General features: G+C 39.8%; 1 protein-coding gene across 1 annotated transcript in view; it reads right to left on the bottom strand.

Moving 5' to 3' along the window:
• LOC149820784 (DNA polymerase zeta catalytic subunit-like) overlaps positions 1-1,091 on the bottom strand; it is a 64,130-nt gene extending 63,039 nt beyond the window's left edge. Inside the window, exon 1 of the mRNA XM_089981852.1 lies at positions 855-1,091. Coding sequence (XP_089837978.1) covers positions 855-1,091 — 237 coding nt within the window. The remainder of the gene's footprint in view (positions 1-854) is intronic.
• Between the last annotated feature and the right edge of the window lie 18,646 nt (positions 1,092-19,737).

The following is a 19,737-nucleotide window of genomic DNA, read 5'->3' on the forward strand; positions in this document are numbered from 1 at the left end:
AATCCCATAGTTAAAGTTCCAAATCTAGTGATTATCTGAGCATATATGGTACTGGATCTGCTGAAAATGGGTAAAACTAAAACCTATTTTCTTTCATGTGAAAAGGTAAGACAGGTTGGGTTATACCTTATTCTGACCCAGTGTGAACACCCCAAATTTTTCAAAATCTTCTAAATATTCCCTTTTTGCCCCTAAATTCATTTTTTGAGTAAATGAGTCATTTTAAATCTAAATTCTAGTTCATTTCTCAAGTTTTACTGAAATCAAATTCATTTTATATGTTTAAATTGATTTCGGATCTGGATCCATTGTCCAGATTCAAATCTAAATCTCCTTGTTCAAATTTAAATTATAGAAAATACCAAAAATAGTCTTTAAATAGCTCGGACAGTCCATTCGACATCCGTTTGGATCCATCACATGTATTTCTCAATTCAAGCTTCAAAAACTCAAACATTTTCTCAAAACTTGGGTCCGAACCCATTTTCTGAAGAAATTTCCTCAAAATAGCCTTGAAAACCTTATTTTTGTAAATATTTCTCAAAAATACAAAAAAAAAAATTAGTTTAAATCCTTGTTTTGCCGTACATTTTAGGATTTTGTATTTCCCAAAATACAAAAAAAAATACTCGGAAAAGAACCAAAAAAATCAAAAATAAATGAAGAAAATTGCAAAAGGATTTTTAGAAACCTGTTTTAGAGAAAACTTTTTAAAAGAGGCCCTTCTTTGGAAAAAGCATTATTTTCATTTTAAAGTCGAGTTAGGGTTTTTGAAAAAACCCTAACTCTCGCCATCTTCCTTCCTCAGCCGCCTCTCTCTCTCCTCTATGGCCCGACCTTCCTTCTCCCAAAACCCTTCGATCCCTCATCCCCGCGGAGGAACCATTGATCTTCAACTTCCCCATCGTCTCTCTCAGTCGTCGTCCATCTCTAACAAAATCCTCCATCTCCTCCTTCGTAAGCCCCCCATCTTCAACCGCATCCTCCTTTCCATCTTTAAAAAGGGACGAAGACCCTCTTCCTTGGGACCGCTTCTCACCCCCGCATCTTTCTTCATACATCTGATCTGTCTCCTGCCTCTCCATGGTCATCCGTCTTCACCTCTGCTGGCTCAGAACAAGAATGATCCTCTTTACAACAAGTAGCTAAGCAAATCCCCTCTTTCCTTTTTCTTCTGAGCTCTCTGGTTTTCTTCCACTGGTCTGAAGGAAACCATTCACACTCAATCAAACTAAGGTAAGCGTTCTTTCTCGCCAGGTTTTCCTTCTTCTTTTCTTTTGCTTATTTGCTTCCAACCCCATTAACGCACAGACGATAGTGTTGAGTTGTTTATACAACATCAAACAACCTCCGTGCAACAGCAATGGATTATTTTGTCCAACAACCCCTTCTATATTTATCAATTTTTTTTGGTTTACAGACTATCATTTGTTGATATTCAATATTTTTCTTATTGCAATCTACGTTTTCAGTATTATGTTATCTTTTCTTCCTTCTCAATATCTTGTCTATATTATTTCATACTTTGAAATTCTGCCATTCATTGTTAAACACGCATTCGTCATCTGAGTTATCCTGTCCATTAACATAGTTTGTCGCCTATCCTTGATTCAGCATGTTCAAATTCCTGTTTCATTGTGTTCCCCTGCTTCTTATTATTATTATTCTCATTAGTTCTCGTTTTGATCTGTATGATGCCGGTGTTGATTTCCGTTTCTGAATAAATATCTCTATTCTGATTGTCTTAACATACATTGTTTCCTATGCTCTGATTAAAGGATCATTCGATGGTTGAATTCAGCAAGCGAGTGGTTATTTTTTTTAGTCGTAGCTGATCATCGGTGAGTTTTGATTTAAACCCTAATTACATGAAATTGATAACCAGAATCCCCTAATGTTCTGATCATCAGATTCACGCCGTGAGATCGCTGTGCTAGGATTCCTTGAATTAGATCTAAGTTTTGCTAAGTTCTAATGGCTAATTATTGTGGGGAATGACCGTATTTTTTTTTTAGTTCGCTATTTTATCTGTATGCTCTGGTTCTTTCATTTCTCTTACATTGATGTGAATCTTACATAAGCATTCAATAGTGTGTTCCTGCGTCTCATAATGCTGGCATTTTAGTCTAACTAAGCCCCAGCATCACCCAGTCTCTCCAGCTCCAATTGCAAGGTTAATTTCCCTCAGAAATCGTTGTTCAAAATCAAAGAAAGTCATAATACGTGAGCAGCAGCACTCCTCTGCAACATCAAGGGAAAGCATGGCAGCAACAAGGATGACTCAGATATTGATAAACAGATCTTCAATGATAATAGCAGAAGATTCCTCGCAACATGTCATGATAAGAGTTCGGAGGTTCAATAGACCTCCTGGCCTGTATAAGACACCCTTACGGGGCCTTCCTAGATAAACTTCTGAAGCATGAGAAAATCGAAACCAATGGAGTAAATGAGTTTTGCAGGTCACTGCTTTGAATCTTAAATGTCCATCTATTGTTCAAAATCCTTTGGACTCTTCATATTTAGAAGCTTTTTTTTTTTCAGCAAAATGCTTACTCTTCTCTAGCTTGTGTAGAGATATAACTAACTCTAATTACAGCATATGAACATAAACTTTCTTTATCTCATTTTGTTGTCATATATATATCTATATATGTATATATATATACATATATATATACATATATATATATATATGTAGTCTCTGATTTCTTTGTTTTATTGTTTACTTATTCCTCTTTGTCCTTGGCAATCTTGTCATCAATATCACAATAATAGTATACACAGATGATGTTTCACAGTGTAAAAGCTTCACTCATCAACTCACAGCATATCCATTGTCTCTTACCACAGTTTCACCCGCACTACCTTCTTCACAAACACCCATGTGCACATCTGTAAATAGCACTACTTCATTATACTCAGCACACCCCATTACCCTATGCACAGCCTCCATCACTTACAGCAATGCTTAGCATTGCTGTAGACAAACACTTACAGCAATACCACGTATTGCTGCAAGCGTCTGTTTATCTACAACAATGTTGGGCATTGCTAAAATCCACTATGTCCCTACCAATTGCCAACAATTTTCCTGCGTATATCACTTTCAGCATGCTTACAGCACAGCTGTGTTGCTTCATATCTCCACTTATATTAGTCATCTATCTGCTGCAAATACTATAGCTACTTCATCCTCATTCACAGTATCATCAAAAAAAAAAAAAAAAACCCTGCCCATCTCCACATATCTATCTCCATTACCAGTTAGGATCCCACCAGTATATATGTTATACTGATCAGCAGCATCTGCTGCAATACAACACCCCGTCACCATTGCTGCACCCCATCAGTAGCGTACAGCCTTTCCCTTGTAACATCATTATAATATACCTACTTCATTCCTATCTTTTCCATCCTACATCACTGCATTTTACTACAAATAACCCAGTTCTTCATAACATAGCATTGCTGTCACACATTGCTTATGGAAACACCTCTCACCCACTGCTTCAGCAGCTTCCAGCTTCCAGCTTCCAGTTACCATCTGCAGCATGAAGCCCCTACCTGTAGCACACTATTCACCCTATCCATGGCCTGTTGCTGTTGGTGTAAAAACCCATTAACATGTCCATATTTGCCTATCAACACCCATTTCAACACTTGCCTTCACCATTGCAGTACTCAGTTGCAACTTGGGTGTCATTTGTTGTGTAAACCATAACATCCACCTAAATAGCCACCTTCATTTCCCACCTTGAATATATTCACGGTACCCCAAGCACTTCACATTGTTCAGCCCCACCTGTCTTTTTGCTGAACTTTCCTACAAAAGCATTTACATTCTCATGATAATTTTAGCATTCATCCATTTGATTACTACCCATAAATTCCAGCATCACTCTCATCCACCTATGCTGCACATGTAACATATGCATATTCATATATATGTATATATGTATGTAGGTATATATGTATGTATATATCACATCTTACACCTTAAGTCATAAATATCTTGCCATAAGAACATTTCATCATTGGCATCTTTGAAATCCGTATGACATGAGCAATTCTTTTCTATGTTTACACTAACTGAGTGTTCTTGCAGGAAATATGTGGAAGATATCATTGTTTGGAGTTGTAAATTCAATTTCATGTATTGTAATAGTTAGATCTTAATGAGAATTTACATTTCCTGTTTTAGATAAAATGAATGAGCATAGTAAATATCATAGATTACTTGTTTTTCATACTTTTTACCTTTATATTTCAAAAATTTCACAAATGGCTACACGAATGGCACGTGCACCATTTCGCAAGAGGTAAATTAATCCTAAGTTGATGATTTACATCAACGGCCATAGTCGGGATGTAAACAAGACTTAGGATTTTTATCTTTTACGAAATAACACTGGATCCATTTTCAAAATTTATCATATTTTCCTTAAATATTTTTTTTTCTTTTATCAGAATTTAACTTAAAATTAACTCAAAATATATACCAATGGCCATAGTCAGGGTATATTGAGAGTTAATTTCATTTTAAATTCTATAAAAGCACCAAATGTGTTTCATTCTTCACATGAATTTAAATATAGATTATTATATAATACATTCAATGACCATAGTCAAGGATGTATTATATTTTCAATCTTGTTTTAATTCATCCAAAGAATGAAATAGATTTTCAAAATCCAATTTCAAATTCTTCAAATTCATTCATCATTTAGGATAGAATTACATCATATTTTCAAAAATTCATTTTTTAAAAACTCCAAGTAAATATCTTTCTTCGAATCTATCTTCAATCCTTATCAAATCCGATTCATTCTTTCAATTTTCAAGATTCAATTTCATTGTTAAATCTCAAAATTCAATCTAACTCTGAGATTTCAAATTCATTTTTATTCAAATCAGATTTCAAAGTTCAATTTGACTTTGAAATTCCAAATTCATTTATATTCAAATACTCCAAATCAAATCCAAAGTTCAATTTAACTTTGAGATTCTCTTCCTCTTCTACATTTCAAAATTCAAACTTCAAATTCAAGGTCTAAATCGACTTTGAAATTCATTTATTCAAGATTCAATTCTTGAATTTTAAATTCAATCTGGATTTTCAAAAACCAGATCCATTTTCAAAAGTCTCATTTGGACTTTTAAAAACCCAAAAATCCATTCTAGGATCCAGAATCCAAATTTCACCTTGGATCTCAGACTTCAGATCCAAAATTTCCTTTAGGATCCAGGACCCAATTTCACTTTGGATCTTAGATTACAGATCCAATTGCATCTTAGGATCCAGAACCCAGGTCTACATTGGATCTCAGACTTCAGATCCACAATCTATCTTAGGGTCTAGAGTCCAACTCTACATCGGATCTTAGACTTTAGATCCAGATCCCCTTTAAGATCCAGAATCCAATTTCACTTTGGATCTCAGACTTCAGATCCAAATCCATGTTAGGATCCAGAATCCAGTCCTACTTTGGATCTCAGACTTCATATCTAAATCCATCTTAAACCCAATTCTACATCGGATCTTAAATCCATTTTGAGATCCTATTCCATTCCCAATACTAAGATCTTAAAATCCAAGTCCATTTCCAGGTCTCATTTAAACTCCCTAAATCCATTTCTATTCTTAAATACCATTTGATCATCTCAGATCCATTCCAAACTTAAAAATCCAAATTCAATTCCATCTCAAGTATTCATTTCATTTTCCTAAATTCAAATTCAAACTCAAAATCTATTTCTTAACTTTGAAACTTCATTTCCTTTCATTTTAAAGCTTCAAGTCATTCCTTCTCATTTATTCTTCCAATCCTGATTTACTTCAAAAACTTAGAATTCTTCTAATCTATCTCAAGCTCTAAGTTAGATTAAATCATTTCTTCACTCCTTTACCAAGTTCATCTCAGAATACTTGGAAATTTCTAAATCAATTTTCAAAAGAGCATGCATCCCTGCATTGCACAAGTATGATTCTTTGTGCATTTAGAGTTAGAATAACTTCTTAGATTATATTTAGGCAAAGCAAAAGGCATAGATTCGATCCTTGGTTCGATTACCCCTGGTAAAGGCGTCAGGAACGGTCGAACCTCGTACCGACGAGCGAATCCCGTTTTTCCATTTTCCCGCAATATTTTCAAAAACGGAGGCGAGTAATTTTCTAAATATTTTCAAATCAAGGTCAAGTGAGACCGCGCAAAATAGTTCCTCTTCTCTCTCTTTTTTTTCTCTTCTCTTCTCTCTTTCTTTTCTTTCTTTTATTCTTCTCCCTTCAAAAAGGAGGAAAATAGGGGTTAGAAAAGGAAAAGAGAAGGAAGAGAGAGAAACAACGAAAGAGGAAAAATTTTGCGATGATCACAGTTGGATATGGATCAGGTCAGTATTCACACAACACTATCGATTTTTGGGGTGTGCCCAGACCCAAAGCAGACCTGACTCAAATCCCATAGTTAAAGTTCCAAATCTAGTGATTATCTGAGCATATATAGTACTGGATCTGCTGAAAATGGGTAAAACTAAAACCTATTTTCTTTCATGTGAAAAGGTAAGACAGGTTGGGTTATACCTTATTCTGACCCAGACACTATTATATTTGGTTATCTAATTCTGCCCTGGATCCAAATAGACCAACCATATTTCCAGATCAGACCCCATATTCAGATACCATTTGTATCTGACACTATGCATAGGATTGGGACAGAGCTCTGACCATTTTCCAGACCATGTCTGGAAACAGAATAATCATCAAGAGAAAGAAGGGGAAACAAAAATACAAATACCAAAAAGATATCCCCTATATATAATATCCATTTTGATCCTTTCCAAACAGGACCCAGGGCACCCACAACGCCCACATCATGTTGCATCCACTTCTCTTCCCCCGGTGAGTGCCCTGTCTCCATATCAAAACCATTCACACAAAATATCACTCATCTTTCCAGACATAGACATATGGCATATTGTTTTGTTTTTCCAGTGGAATTAGAATCTTTTTTTTTCTCCAGATCCTACCCCAGGTTGCACAAAGCCACCACCACAGTCCTACAATTGAGAAAAATGCATGAGATCCGCTATGGCATATGGGGTGTGTAGATGCGATGGGTGTGGCACGGCAATTTCAAAAAGCATGAGTGTGAGGGTGAAGCTACTGTATATGTGTGTGTGCGTGCTACAACCATTTGGACATTCACTTTTTTGTAGTTCTAACCAGGGTTACCGGAAGCGCCTAGCTAAAAGGGGAAGCGTGCTTCCCCGAGACGCGCTTCGGAAGCGCGAAACGCGGCGCTTCCGAAACGCACAGGGAAGCGCACATAAAAAAGAAGAAGCGCGTCCCCCTTTAAAGGGAAGTGCATCCCCCTTTAAAGGGGGACGCGCTTCTCTTTATAGGGGGACGCGTCCCCCTTTAAAGGGGGACGCGTCCCTCTTTAAAAAGGGACGTGTTTCCCTTTAAAGGAAAATGTGTCCCCCTTTAAAGGGAATCGCGTCCCCCTTTAAAGGAAATCGTGTCCCCCTTTAAAGGGGGACGCCTTTACGAAATACCAAATTTACCCTTTTTTAAAACGAAAATTGACACGTGAAAAACAATAAAAAAAATCTGAATAAGGGTAAAACAGACATTTTACAAAAAATCGTGAAAACTTAAGGGCGAAGGCAGGGTTTTTCTTTTTCACCCGACTCCTCTCTCTCTCTCTCTCTCTCTCTCTCTCTCTCTCTCTCTCTCTCTCTCTCTCTCTCTCTCTCTCTCTCTCATTTTCGGCCACCGGCGATCGGCGACCTCCGACGACAAACGACCGGCGACCTCCGACGACCGGCGATCGAGCAATGTCTCTGTTCAGGTATGTTCCTCTCTTCCACTGACGTCCGGCGACCTCCTCCATTGCTTAGCAAGGTTGTAAATGCGCAGGCTCAACGCCTAGCTTCGCCTCTGAGGCTCACAACACTGCCCCCCACATGAATCCTTGCTACGCCACTGCACTGAATCAATGAGGCGAAGCACCTCTCTTCGCCTCTGAGGCGCACGCCTCAGGTAATGAGGCGCACGCCTCAGGTAATGAGGCGTACGCCTCAGGTAATGAGGCGCACGCCTCAGGTAATGAGGCGCACGCCTCAGGTAGGTAATGAGGTGCACGCCTCAGGTAATGAGGCGCACGCCTCATGTAGGTAATGAGGCGCACGCCTCTCACAACACTGCCCCCGAACTTCGGGGGCAGCGTCCCCGAATTTTTTTTTTGACATAAAATAAAAAATGGCTACAATTTTTAATAAAAATCTATTTCATATGGACAAATCGAACTATTTGCTGCAGTCAGGGCTTCATAAGCACTATTTCCAAATCCAAACATAAAGATGCACAACCAAGAGCTCCATTACCTCCAATAATCATACGTACAAATGAAGTTGAAGAGGATACAAATCAATCCAACAGAGCTAGTAGAACTGCAGATATACAAGAGCGACCATCAGTTCCTCAAGGTCGGATTGATCGTTTCTTTAGCAGGAGACCTAGGCAAGGTATGTTGATATTGTGTTTTTTATATTTTAAATTATGGTTTTTGAACATTTTAATTTTTTAAGGTATTCATTATAGGAAATGAAGGAAGGAGCAGAAGACATGGTCGTGGAGGACAAGACGCACGTGATGATGCAGAAAGTTCACGATCTATTGCTGACTTGAAGGGGAAGAGAAAGATGGCAGATTAATGAACTCTTGAATTATTAATTGTTTTTTTGATGATGTAGTTGGAGTAGTCCAACTTAAAAACTTTTATGTTACTTTTTTGTCATGGTCTTATAATATTTTTTTGGTATACTTTTATTTTGAATCTTGCATGATGAAGTGAAGTAGTGGATTATGTTAATTTTAAGGTTAAACTTAGAGTTTAGAACTTTGTATCTTATAATTTAGAATTTAGAAATTTATAGCTTCTTAGGTCGCTTCCGGTTCGCTTCCTATGTCGCTTCCGAGAAGCTTCCTATGTCGCTTCCGAGACGCTTCCCGGTTCGCTCCTAAGTGGTCCCACGCTTCCCGCTTCCTGAAATTTTGAAAGTGCCTCGCTTCCCGCTTCCCGTATCGCTTCCCGCTCCCGCTTCCTCGACTGGCAACTCTGGTTCTAACCATAATTGGCTCAACCGATGACGGGTAAAAAACGTTTGGAGTCTGACTAGTGACTCGTCATGACTAGACGAGTCAACTCGGTTGACTCAGGTAATTCAAGAACTTTTTTTTATATATTAAAAAATAATATTATATTTTTAGATGAAATTTTATATTTTTATTTTATATTATATATGTGAAAAAAACCATACTCCCCACAAAGTCAAAGGTGGTATAAAAAGTATACCTGGTTTTGGGGAAAAAGAAAAGAACAAAAAACTTTACAACCTACGAGTGGGGTAAGCAAGTAAGAGCAGCAAGTTTCCTTTGGGGAAATGTACAAGACACTATATAGCACACCAATCATAGCAATCCACATGCGATGTGCATGATGATGACATAAAATACATATAAGGTACATGGTGTTGGCATATGATAAAGCGTGTATGTCATGCATGGTGATGGCACAAAGCCATTTGAAGTAATGATGAAACAACCGGCTATGGCATAATGTTGTAATGAAATAGCGAAAAATACAAAAACAATGCCATTAAGAGCTTTACAAGATTACCATCACAAAAATGCATAAGCACAAACCAATGCTAATGAGGACTTAAAAGATCGCAACACAATATGCACAAGCACAAGTCCGTTATAGAACAAAACAATAGCCATCAAGGGGCAACAACACAAGCACTAAGTGCATATAAAATATGAAGGAACTAAATAGAAAAACACAAAATGTAAAAAATATTCATCTTTATTGAGCATAAATGCTTAAGAGAAGCATTAACTATTGAGGGAGAACAAAGCCCCTTTATATATACATTACAAGGGACAGAGACACCAAATGGGAGCTCCCAATAGACTCGTTGGGAGCTCCCAACGGTCATATTTATGACCATTGGAGAGCCTCCAATGACTCTATGGTCAAAAGACCATAGAGACCTTGCTTAAAAGGGCAAATTACAAAAAATAAATAAATAAATAAAAAAGAAAAAAATCCTAATGAACCATTCCTATTACATGAGTAAAATGACAAAAATACCCCTAGAGGATATTTACCTATTACATTATTATAAATAATATATATATATATATATATGTATATGTACAATATGAAACAAATATATATGTATGACAACACACACACACACACACACACACATATATATATATATATACATACATGTACATCTTAACAAATGCATGTATATTGTATATGGTGATTGCATATAAAGACATTTGAGGTAATGATTATCATCCCTATAAGTCAAATTTATTGGGATTTTGAAGTCCCTTTGGATCCCAGCTCGAACGAGGAAGGCGAGTTGACTGAAGTGGACGAGAAATACACTGAGTCATAGCGAATTTTGGCCATAACTGAGTATGATGCAAACCGTAACTCGTTTGGGTTATCCCTCAGACCGAGTTGCCAAGTAAGCCGGTTTGAGCCGGTGAGTTTGTCAACCATGGTTCTAACCAGTGCTGTTAAAAACGCGCCTCAATGCGCAAAAAACGTGCCTCGCCTCAAGGCGAGGGCCTTTGTGCCTTGAGGCGCAGTTATAAAGCATAAAAGCATGGAGGCGTACGCCTCATGCGCCTTGAGGCGAGGCGCGCCTCACCGTGAGGCGCGCACGCCTTATTTTTTTGGTCAAATGAGGGTCAAAGCCCTCATTTGACCAACATTAACATGTCACCCCCAACCCTAATAAGGGTCGAGAGCCCTAATTTCCCTAATTTCTCTCTCGCATCCCCTCTCTCCCTCTCTCTCTCATCTCTCACAGCTCCTCCCTCTCTCGTCTCTCGCAGTCCCTCTCTCTCGTGTCTCACACTCTCTCCCTTCCCGACCTCCTCCTTCTCGCCGGAAGTAGCCGCGATGCCGGCAACCCTTGCCAGACACCATGTAACCCCGACCCCTCTCTTCAATCTCTCCAGCAGGCACGAAAAAATTTCCACCCTCACCAACAATGCCCTGTGAATGCTTATCTTTTTTTTCTTCTTTTTTCTTAATTGATTTTTGTTTGATCTTTTTTAGTTGATAATTAGCTCCTTGTTTGGTGTCCACGTTTTTCACAAAATCTTTTATTTACAGATCGCATCTTTGAACCACACCGTGCAATTGGTAGAGGACTACTTCAGGTGAAAACGAGTGCGTACTCTTTACTCATCAAGCTTTTATAATGTTTTTGTTGAGGGTTAATATTATTTAGTTGGAGGATCAAATGCTTGATTAGGTTTTGCCAATTTAAACAAGCAAAGGACATGCACATATATGCACGCACATGTATGCGATTTTTGGAGAACATGGTATATGGTATTATGCTGACAACTGACAAGTGACAAGTTTTTATATTCCCCACCAAAACTTTGTTAATTCGTAGTCATTTTCCTGTGCTGTTGCACATATGTTATCCTTTTCCATCATAGGCAATGATCTTTCAATTGTTGAAGCCATAGAGGTCTCTTATAGGGCTGTGTTTGAATGCAGGTAGTTCAATAGATTTGGGAGCTGCCTTGTGGTCCCCTGTATCCAAGTGATTCATACTGACACCTTTAAAACTTAGAGTTTCTAGTTGCATGCAGATTTTGATGCTTGTCATCATGATCAACATCTCACCACTCCCCCACACCCCCAATCTCCTAGCACAAGTCTTTGCTTAGGTGTGACATCTGCATACCATGATCTAAGTGGAACTTGTGGTGCTGAGAATGTTTTCTCGAAGACTATAGAAGCTCCCATGATCCCATCCATAGGGTGTTGGACAAATTTTTTCGTGCCTGCTATAAATTTTCTACTTTGGGTAAATATGTCTCCATGGCAGGTTTTCATGTGACACAGAGTGAACATTTATCTCTCTGACTTTGTGATTCTCATGCCTCTAAGATACTAATATAAGCTAAGGTTTTGTCTAAATTTTTCTTTCTAGAAAAAAAAATCTCCTATGGATTGATATATTAAAAACAAGATACTAATTTGAGCTAAGTTTGGTCCAATTTTTTCTTTCTAAGAAAATGATTGTGCCAAATCATGGCCAGGCTTATTTGGTCTTTTTGGTTGTGGTTCTCTTTGTCTATTTTGCATATGTTTTCATGTAATGTGGTCAGCCGAATGCATGATGTTAATATATACTTTGTTATATATATTTTTGCAGTTGAACAATGGGAAAAGATGTAGGATGGGATCATGGAGTTAAAGTTCCAAATCCCACTAAAGATCACAAACTTATAGGACATGTAATTTACAATTACTGTCATAAAGAGACTACATGAGACATCTATAGACTAAAACATCACTTATCTGGCACATCTATAGACTAAAACATCACTTATCTGGCACAAAACATAGTGTAAGCATGTGCAAAGCGGTTCCACCTGATGTGAAAAGATTTTTTCAGAATCATCTAAAGGATCAAAAGCAAAAAAAAGAAGAGTTAGAACAAAACAAGTTGAATATCGGGAGAAGTGTTTATTTTGGATCATCAACAGGCAATAATGTGAATAAAGAAAGTAGTGGATCATGTAGTAATGCAAAAACAAACACATATGATCTTATGGACCTTTTTGTGAACAAAGAAGTATGACAAACCACAATAAACATTGCTTTCAAAAAGGATGAAAGAAAAAATGTTTGTTGTGTCATTGGTAGATTTTTTTATGCAAATGCCTTATCATTTAATCTTTGCAACAGTTCATATTTTGGTGCAATAGTAGAAGCTATTGCAAATTATGGGCAAGAGTTCAAACCGCCTTCTTATCACGAGATCAAACTGTGGATTTTGAAGGACGAGGTAGATTGTACTCATGAAATTTTAAAAGAGTTCAAAAAAAATGGCCAAAGGTTGGTTGAAGCATTATGGCAAATGGTTTGACAGATGAAAAAGGAAGAAACTTAATTAATTTTCTTGTGAACAGCTCATCTGGAACAATATTTTCAAAATCCGTTGACATCAGCGACATGGAAAAAACTGGTGCAAAATTGTGTAAGTTGTTTGAAGAAGTTGTTAAAGAAGTTGGTGAAAGTAATGTGGTGCAGTTCATTACAGATAATACACCAAATTATGTGGCAGCTGGGAATATGTTAACAACAGAAAAAATATGTTTTTGGACACCATGTGCAGCGCATTGTTTGGATCATATGTTAGAAGATATTGGAAAGATATCAGTTTTTAAAGATACAGTGGAAAAGGCAAAAAATAATTACAAAACACATTTATAGTTATGCATGGGTATTAAATTTAATGAGAAAATTCACAAAGAAGAAAGAACTTCTACGTTCAGCTGTCACAGATTTTGCCATAACATATCTTGCACTTCATAGTATTGGATGTTATAAGAAAGAGTTAAAGTCGATGTTCTTATCCTCAAATTTTAGATCATCTAATTACTATAATAAATTTGATGCTAAGAACATTTTTTATATTGTTCTTAATGATCATAAGTTTTGGGTTGTCATATCATATGCAATTAAAGTTACATTGTCTGTCGTAAAAGTGTTACGACTAGTTGATGCAGACGAACCTACTATGAGATTTTTGTATGAAGCAATGGATAGAGTGAAGGAGGAAATTGCTTCAAACCTTGACAAGGTTGAAAGAAAATATAAACCTATTTGGGATATCATTGATAGACGATGGGACTTGCAACTTCATAAGCCTTTGCATGCAGCTGCCTATTATTTAAATTCATATTTTAATTATGCTAACTTCAACCCGGATGGAGAAGTTATGAGTGACTTTTATGATTGTGTTGAAAAATTGGTTTCTGATGCAAATATTCGGTTGAAAATTACAACACAAATCTATACATTTAAAAAGGCAAAGGGATTGTTTGGTAGAGAGGGAGCTGTTACAATAAGAAAATTAAAAAGTCCTGGTAAGTTTGCAATTATGTTGTTATTTGTCAATATTTTTTTATGTTTTTATCGATTTTTTATTATTTTATTTGAATGCAGCTGATTGGTGGAGTTCATCTGGGCACGAAAATCCTGAGTGGATGAATTTTGCAATTCGAATTCTAAGTTTAACGTGCGGTGCATCGGGCTGTGAGAGGAATTGGAGTACTTTCTCATTGGTTTGTGACTTTGTATTTTATTTTTGAAATACATTTTTATAAGTTTAATTATTTTATAATTGATTATCAATGATTTGAAATTATATGTGCATACAAAACGAAGGAATAGACTTGAACAACAGAAGATGAATGCATTGGTTTTTGTAATGTACAATATGAAATTAAGAGAGAAATATGAAAAGGATGGCTACTAAAGACCCTATATAGACTCAGACGATGAGTGGATTGTGGAGAAGGAAGATCCAGTGTTGTCAAGTGATCCCAATTGGTTGGAGGATTCATGGTTGGATCTGAACTTCGACATAAATGCCATTGAGCATATGCCTATTGAAAAAGTCACTTTACCTCATGTTTCACAAAGTGGTTCTAGGCAAGACAGGTCTTCAAGAGATCAAGGTAAAGTTATATTCTTTTTACCTAGCTATGAATATAAATGTATTTTTTTAATTACATAACATAAATATTTAATATATGATTTTTTATTGAAGGAAAAAGAAAAGCAAAAGAAGTAATTGAGGACGTGGATAAAGAAAGTGTAGATGATGAAGAGTCAGAGAAAACCTATTTATATGGATTCTTCAGATGATGATATTGAAGACTTAGATATTAATGATGACGAGACACAAAAAGAGCCTAGGCCCTAATTCATATCATAGAGCTATTGGCCATTTATATGTTTTTTGTGTCTTTCAGTTGTAATTGTGAATGTTAACACTCTCATCTTGAAGAGTTCTGAACAAATACATTAACATTTGGTTGTTAATGTTAACATGCATTTTCTAATTATGATGTGATGTTGTTAGTGTTATTATGCATTTTGTTGTTAATGTTAGTTTTTTATTAAATGAATGCTCATATTTTATTTCTTAGATACTTACATAGATCAAGTTGTTGCATTAATGTTACTTTTACATGTTAATCTAATAGTTTTTTTAAGTTTAAAAAAAAATTTGAGGCTTACGCTTTGCGCCTCGAGGCTTACGCCTCGCCTTAGATTTTGGTGGAGCGCCTCGCTATGCCTACGCTTTTCACAACAATGGTTCTAACCATAAATATTAAAGTTTCTTTAGTAGAGAACAAATGTTGAAACATGTTTTTGCAACATGTAAGCTGGTTTCCCAAGGGATTAAAAAATCAACGGCCCACACTGTACCAAAATTTCATGACTCAAAAAATCATATTTTTACATTAAAAAAAGATCATCCAGAGTGTGATATATATAATGCAGTTATAATTATACAAATAAAGTAATGAACTAAAAGTCTTATAATATATGTGCATGTGTGGACGAAATTGAACTTGGTCAGGGTTGACCAAGTCCAGTTTCAAAGAGGCATGGAGTCAATGGACCCATATACAGTTTACACTGCAGAAGCCGCAGCCAAGTGTCACAACCACACCGACATGGGTGTGATGTCCTTTTAGCAATGTCCATCTTACTAGACGATGGGCTAACAAAATGATGCAGAGTAGGCGGTACCAGTACCATGTGACCCTGGCACGGCCAGGGAACCCGACCCACCAATTGGAATGGACGATCGGACCCAGCAGCAGGGTCCGACCCCAGGTGAGTTGACTCGATGCAGGAAGATAACGCGCACCTACTCCATAAAAGGGAAGACCCGGTTCAGCACTGATCCAGTCCCGAATTGAAGCCTTCTCGAGTCCGAGTCTGGACCCGGATCCAGTGGCCATCTTTAAAAAGCACGACTTAGGGTTGCGTGAGGGCAGTCTTTGGAGAATAACTACAGTTTATTTTTCTTTTCTCAGCAGCCTTGTTTCCCTTTTCCCTGCCATTCTTTCTTTTCCATTACAGTCGTTGTTTACATTTTTTCTTCAATTTGTTTATCAACAATCTACCATTGACATTGGGTATTTAATAAAATAAGTTCCAACTCACCATCTGGGTGAGCTTTATTGTTTTTTAAGCCTGTTCAACATCTTATTGTACACAATCGTGCCTTCCAGCCTTCATCAAGGTTACGCGAGAGTTGGAGTGTGCATCGACAAGTCATGTCTTCACTGCTCTTATCATTGCCCTTTGAGGGCTGCATCAACTTGGTATCAGAGCCCAGGCATCCTCCTTCAGCAGACGCATGGCTCAAGAGGCGAGGGACGATCCGGCACGCGGCAAGGAACGGGAAGAAGTCGATACCGAGGACCAAATGATGCGCATGATGGAGATGATGACAAAGATGCAGGAGAATATGTTGCGCATGAACAGAGAGATGGCTGGAATCACAAAGAGGATGGATGGGATTGATTGTCGACTCGTCGCCATCGAATCGAACGTAGGATCGAACCCAGCGACAACCCAACCAGTGGATACCACCGTGGGCGATGTTGGTGTCCTTACGGTTGCAATGATCGACCCAGCCCAAGTGGGTCCTCAGCCTGCGGTATCTCAGGAGGGTTTTGGGGAAGGTCTGCGCGGGACTATCTGTCGAGAGGCGCGTCAGCAAGGTACGCCCCCACTGAACTCTGGTGCGACTGCGATGCAGCCGACCCCAGGGCCTCTTGGAAATCCTCCCCTCACTGGCGTGAACCCGCAAGCCTGGCATCAACCCACGCACTAGGGAATGCAGGCTGGACCCGGCCTGCATGGCCCGAGTCTGACGCTCGATCAAGCTGTGGGTGTGCCAGCGTCAGCTCGTGCAGGGAGGGGTCTGTCAACCCTCCTGACACCCGCGCGCGGGGGTGTGGTCGCCGGCAGCTCGAAGACTAAAGGGATCGATCCCCTGTGGTCCGAACCTGACCCCTCAAGGACCGGTCAGGAGATTATTTTATTCAGGTCCAGACACGATTACCGAGGACCACCCTTTGGGTTCTCAGGAGCGGGTCTGAGTCTGGCAACCCCATACCGAGCCTAGCCAGTTGGGTTTGGTTAGCAGTTCGCTCTGAATCCGACCCAACCCGTGAATTTTGAACCCCAAAATGGATCCCATACCGACCCGCACATGTATCGGACCCGGACGAAACTCCGGCTTGATCTTCCAGGTCAAAACCAGACCCATACTCATATGGACCGTGGATCGAGTTCAAACAAAACCTTTTATCCCCACAACTTGATCCCCGATCCGACCTATCCAAATCTGGGTCCGACGAGTAATTTAGGATTAGGCCCGATCCATATCTAGTCGGGCGAACCATCCCAGTCCTACCCCAACCCAACTAGATACCCAAACTCTAACCAACCCAATAACCCCTTCCCGATCCAAAATCCAGTACCTCGCCCGACCCTACACTATTATCATAACCCAAACCCTTACTACCCCTTTCCTACCCACTTAGAGTCAGAGACCCAACACAACCCCCCACCTTTAGTAGGACCCCCTTACATACCAATACCACAGCGACAGCCACAGACGGCCCACGCCCGCGGGCAAACCAGGCCGCGACAGTTTCAGCAGGTAGCGGCGCGACCTGAGCGTCAACCACCCCTCGGTGGAGTTCGTCAGCACCAGCATCCAAGCGAGCAGTACCGCATAGAGGACGATGAAGCAGCGTGGGACGATGACGCGTTCTGGAGCGAGTATCCTGCAGGAATGGTGGAGGCTCGTCAACAGAGAGCAGGGGAGCATCCCTCCACTTATGGGGTGAAACTGGACCTTCCGGAGTTTGCAGGGCGGTTCGATGCGGAGCAGTTCTTCGACTGGTCTTATGTCGTGCAGTTTTTCTTTGACTACCACACTTTAGTCGAGCACCGTCATGCCTCTCTAGCGTCTACTCGGTTGAGAGGATTAGCACAGACATGGTGGGTGGAGCTGCAACGATCGAGGGAGCGGCAGGGGCTAGAGAGCGTACAGTCGTAGGAGGAGATGCAAAGATTGATGCAATCAAAATTCGTGCCTTCAGATCACGCTGAGAGAGCTTACAAGGAGTATCTAACCCTGCGTCAAGGCACTCGTACTGTAGCAGAATACACTGTCGAGTTCCATCATCTTTCTCTACGGGTGCAGATCGAGGAAACTACCCGCTAACAGGTCACGAGGTACATTTCTGGTCTCCGTCCTGTTATTTCTGACGACTTTAGTTGTATCACGATTGAGACATTAGATCAGGCCAGCAGTTATGCATTGAATGTCGAGGAAAAGTTGAAACGGAGGCAGGAATATAGGACCTCCTGTAGTGAACAGTCCAGTCGACCCAAGCCGAGTTTTCCAACCAGGGGAGCGAGCTCCCCTAGGAAGGAGGATTCAAAGTCTACCCCTAGAACAGACTTTAGCAGACTTGATCCGTCCGGACCCGCATTCAATACCCGGTCTAAAACCAAACCTAGTGAGTCTACCATCTGTTGTTTTAGGTGTCAGGAGCTAGGCATGTCGCGTCTAAGTGCCCCACTGTGGGCAAAAACACCCATCTCGTCGAAGGTATTGTGGAGTCAGCATTCGAGAGTGAGAGTGAGTCTTTGGTCGAGGATGAGGATGAGAGGGAAGTCATAGAGTTCGACGGCAATGTCGACAAAATATTATTCATCCGTCATGTCTGGACCGCACCCCGTGAGCCGACCCCTGTCGAATGGCTACGGAACAACATCTTTAGAACCTGATGCAACTGTGAGGGTCACGCATGTGATGTTATTATCCACACCGGTGCTTGTGAGAACATGGTGTCCGAGAGTATTGTGTCTACCTTGAATTTGAGAACCGAGAAACTGTCTCACCCCTACAAGATGGCGTGGTTCAAGAAAGGAAACGAGGTTCCCATCACCCAGCGTTGTTTAGTCTGATTCTCCATGGGGGAGCACTACCACGACGAGGTGTGGTGTAATGTAGCCCCTATGAGTGTGTGTCACATCCTGTTGGGACGTCCTTAGCAGTTTGATCGCAAGACCATTCATGATGGCCGTAGGAACACGAACTCGTTCATATTTAAGGGTCATAAGATAATCCTTCTCTCCCTCAAGGAGACGGGGTTTCCCACGGTAGATAAGCCTGAGCGAGTTCCCCGGTTGGCCGGACTATCCTACCGGTCTTTCTTGAACCAATGTCAGGAGGAGGGTTATTGTTATGCTGTGGTGGCTAAACCGTCAGTGAGTACGTCGTTACCAGTTCCTACGGACATCAAACCCCTTATTGAAGAGTTTAGCGACATTATGCCAGATGACCTTCCAGATGGTCTTCCTTCCATGCGTGTCGTGCAGCATGCTATTGATTTTGTGCCAGAGTCGAGTCTCCCCAATCTCCCCGCGTATCGTATGAACCACTCCGAGCATGCCGAATTGTTGAGGTAGGTCCAGGAGTTACTGCAAAAGGGCTTTATTCGTGAAAGTGTGAGCCCTTGCGCGGTACCCGCCTTGCTCACCCCTAAGAAAGATGGGTCCATGCGCATGTGTGTAGATAGTCGAGCCATAAACCGCATCATTGTCAAATATTGTTTTCCCATCCCTCGTTTGGATGATATGTTTGATATGTTGGCTGGTGCTTCCATTTTCTCCAAAATTGATTTAAAAAGTGGGTATCACCAAATTCATATCCGAGAGGGGGATGAGTGGAAGACGACATTCAAGACACGTGATGGGTTGTATGAGTGGTTAGTCATGCCATTTGGTCTAT

The sequence above is a fragment of the Nuphar pumila genome, chromosome 12, assembly GCF_984573655.1.
Source record: "Nuphar pumila chromosome 12, dmNupPumi1.hap1.1, whole genome shotgun sequence".
Lineage (NCBI taxonomy): Eukaryota > Viridiplantae > Streptophyta > Magnoliopsida > Nymphaeales > Nymphaeaceae > Nuphar > Nuphar pumila.